This window comes from Passer domesticus, chromosome 7, assembly GCF_036417665.1.
Source record: "Passer domesticus isolate bPasDom1 chromosome 7, bPasDom1.hap1, whole genome shotgun sequence".
NCBI classification, from domain to species: Eukaryota; Metazoa; Chordata; class Aves; order Passeriformes; family Passeridae; genus Passer; species Passer domesticus.
In genome coordinates this window covers 57,892,873-57,896,412 of record NC_087480.1, presented here as the reverse complement: position 1 = coordinate 57,896,412, position 3,540 = coordinate 57,892,873, and the positions used below count along the sequence as shown (strand labels likewise).

General features: G+C 62.3%; 1 protein-coding gene across 1 annotated transcript; it reads right to left on the bottom strand.

Annotated features, from left to right (window-relative positions):
- Positions 1-576: 576 nt before the first annotated feature.
- On the bottom strand, positions 577-3,540 carry BSND (barttin CLCNK type accessory subunit beta). Its single transcript, XM_064428958.1, has 4 exons — positions 3,344-3,540; positions 2,283-2,362; positions 1,704-1,940; positions 577-989 (listed from the first exon to the last, which is right to left on the bottom strand). The coding sequence occupies exons 1-4, from the start codon at positions 3,518-3,520 to the stop codon at positions 716-718; spliced, it is 768 nt and encodes a 255-aa protein (XP_064285028.1). The 5' UTR covers positions 3,521-3,540; the 3' UTR covers positions 577-715.

The following is a 3,540-nucleotide window of genomic DNA, read 5'->3' as shown; positions in this document are numbered from 1 at the left end:
AGGTTTGGGGACGGTGGGTGCCAGCCTGCAAAGCCACTGCAGCTGCTGACACCGAGCCAGCAGACAGTGTGCAAAGCCACCACCTCAAGTGCCACCACCAGGGGTTTGGCTCAGCTGTGTCCTCCCCCCGTGTCCCCAGGAGGGCTGGAAGCTGGTCCCTGTGCAGGAGGTAGGGGACAGCACGATCTGCCACCTCCATCACCCCTCTCCCAGCCCGGAGACATGAAGGCTGCCTGCTGCAGGAGACTCAGGATCGAATTTTAATTTCAGCAGAGCTTGGGTAAGTGGGAAAAAGACTTTGAGGACAGTTCTGCCTGACAAAACCCACCTGCCCTGAGCAGGTTTTACCCACCTCCACCTGTTCCTGCTGCAAACAGCACAGGCAATCCTTTCCCTCCCCAAGCACAGCACTTAGCCCTGCCCAGCCCAGCTGCTCTGTGCCCACCCAGGGGACTCTGGCAAGGAGGCCTTGTCCCACGTTCTGGTGAATTCAGGAGCTGGGAGTTCTCCCTTTGGGGCTGGGGGAATGACAGCCTCCTGAGCAGGAGCAATGACACTCCTGCGTGTGCCCCGGGGCTGCAGCACGGCACAGGGACAGGCAGGACCCTGGCGCCACGGCAATTTGGGGACAACCCCCTTTCCTCCAGGCTGTGCCCTGTGTGTCCCCTCCATGAGGCGAGTCCATGCCAAGCGGCCGCTTTTTTTTTCCAGAAAATCAGTTTTCAGGCTCGGAGAGGCCATCGCTCTCCTTGAGCAGAGCACCCGGCTCCTCCTGGAGCCCGTAGTAGAGCTCATCCTCCTTCCCGGCGCCTTCCCAGGGGGCTCGGGGCTGCTCTCCCCCGGGGGAGCTGCTCGGGGGGCGGCCGGAGCGGGGCAGGGTCCGGCTCTGCGGCGCGGGGCTGCCGGGCACGGAGCCCTCCAGCGACGGCGTGTCCATCTCGTCCAGCAGGGATGCCAGCGGGGCATCCCCCGGGGCTGGCCGGGCGGCGCTGCGGGGACACGGTGACACCGAGCGCGGCTGGGCAGGAGCTGCGGTACCCCCGGCATCCCCCCGGCATCACCAGTCCCCTCGCGGGGTGGCTGGAGGGGCCTGGGATGTCTGTGCCTGTCCCAGCCCGCGGTGCCTGCTTTTTTGGGGACACCTGCCTGCCCAGGGGGTGAAGCAGTGGCTGTCCTTGCGCTTCCTGAATCTGCAGCTGGGGTGGGAAAGCACTGCACCCATGCCAGCTGCAGCTGCATTTTGGCAGTCCTGTGCCCTGAGCCTGAACAGAGACCCCCATCACCTGCAGAGCCCTCTGGGGCCTCCCAAACCAGGGCTTGGGCATCAGATGTGGCATCTGGTTTGAGGGTGGCGTGCTGTGCATCTCATTTCTATCAAAGGCTGACCAGGAACTTTGGGGATATTCTTGTGAGGGACGCTGTTTGTATTGATAAAATGAAATAAAAGCAAAATGCGAAAACGCCAACATCAAAGTGCAAATTACAACCAAAGGCCACCTAAATTTCCTCCTGGGAAATAATTTGGTTCAGAGACTCCTCGAGGGCTGAGACACCATCCAGTGGGGCCAAGGGTGTGGAGCTCAGTGCTGTGAGAGCAGCAAAACCCCTCTGCATCCTCCCTCTCCCCCAACAGTGGGGATCTGATCCCCCCATTGTCACCCCCATCCCACCTGTGCCACCCCAAGCCCGCAGGCATCACCTACCAGCTGCCTGCCGCTGTTTCCAGGCAGGGTGCCAGGTCCTGGAGGGGGTCCCCAGCCCCCAGCTCCCGGTGGATCTCTGCCTTGGCCTGCAGGGCTGGCTGGGAGCAGCTGCGGGACCTGGGCTGGGCCGTGCCCGGCGCTGGGGCCGAGCTCCCCTGCCTCTGGATCTGCTCATAGGATGGCAGGCTCTTCTCGTAGCTGCTGCTGGCCTCTTGGCTGGGGCAGGGGGAAATCAAGCTGCAGGCAAAGGGGTGACGGGGTGCTGAGCAGAGCTGGACACCCTGGAGCTGGGAGGTGCTCAGGATCATGCACACAGGGCTCCACCACCTGAGGGAGTGGCTTTAGAGGCCACCAAGGCCGTGTCACTGCCCACACCAGCAGCAGAGCCAAGGGATGCCTGCAGGAGCACCCCTGGGTGCTCTGCCTCCCCCAGCACCACTCAGCTCAGCCCTGGGTGGGCTCGGGCAGCTCTCACCTCTCCCAGCCTCATCCCTGCTTGGCATTTTGTGCTGTCCCCATTTTGTGTGTCAGACCCTGCCCCCAGGGCACACACATCAGCCACCCTGCCGTGGGACCCACCCGGTGTCCTTCTGTGGCAGCACCGTGGGTTTGTGGTCCAGGAACCGCTCGGCCTCGAGGTCCGCAGGGACGAAAGTTATCTGGGGAAAGAGAGGCAGAGCCCAGGGGCTGTGCTGGGCATCGCAGGCACCCTCACCCTCTCTCGGGGAAAGGGCCAGAGTGTCCCTTCTGCTGGGTTTGGGGGTCTTTTCCCACCGTATTTGGATGTTTTCCTTGGAAATGGCACTTTTGAGGGAAATCAGTAAGGAATTAATGAGTCCAGCCCAGCCCTGCTCTCAGTGCCTTTCCCCCTGTGCTGTCCCCAAGCCCAGAGGGAGTCCCAAGGCACACACAGGAGGTCTCTGGTCAGGAACCACACCCAGGGTGTCCCATCCTTGAGCCTCAAGCACGGTGGCAAAGCCACATCTCCCTGCTAGCTGGGGCTGAGCTCAGCTTTGAGGGGAGCTGGTCTCTGCTCCAGCCCAGCCCCAGGGAACACAGCTGCTTCCGGAGCTCCCCGCTGGTCCTGGGCCCTGAGGTGGCTCCCCCACATTTTGGAGGGCAGCCAGGTTGTTGATGGGCCTTCCAGCAGTGCCCAGATCAGCCCTACAGATGCCCTCTCCTTGGAAAAAGCCCTTTTCTGCCAGAGCCATTTCCCAGGGCAGGGACACGTGGCTGCACTCCGTGCCCTCTGCCAAGGAGACTCCAGCCGAGGGCTGGGCTCAGGGGGCCGGGACCCTCCCACCTCCATGGCCACCACAGTCCCTTCCTGGGATTCCTGGGAGCCTGCCAAGCCCCGGATCCCAAGGAAGGGCTGCGTGGGAGAGAGGAGCACAAGTTTATTTCCTTGGGATTATTCCCTGCTGCCTGATTGAAAGCAAAGCCCAGGGAGTGAAGGAGATGGGGGCACATCCTGCAGGCACCAGCAGGGCACAAACCTCCCAAAACAATTCCCCTTCCAGATTGCTGCAGCTGGCTTCCCCTGGGGAAACTGAGGCTGCACATCCACAGCAGCCAAAGCCCCCCAAGCCCAGCTGAGCCCTCGAGCCCCGCAGAGTTCCCAGCAGCAGGAGGGATCCTACCTTTGGGTAGCACTGGCACATGCTCCACGTGATGCCCACGGCTACGAGCAGCACTCCCAGGACACAGAAGGTGATGTAGTACTGGGGCTTTTCCACGCTCATGATGAACATGCCCAGCATCACCAGGAAGAAGCCCAGGATGATGAACCCGTAGCGGAAGGTCTTCCCCTCTGCCATGGGCTCCGGGTGGGACAGGC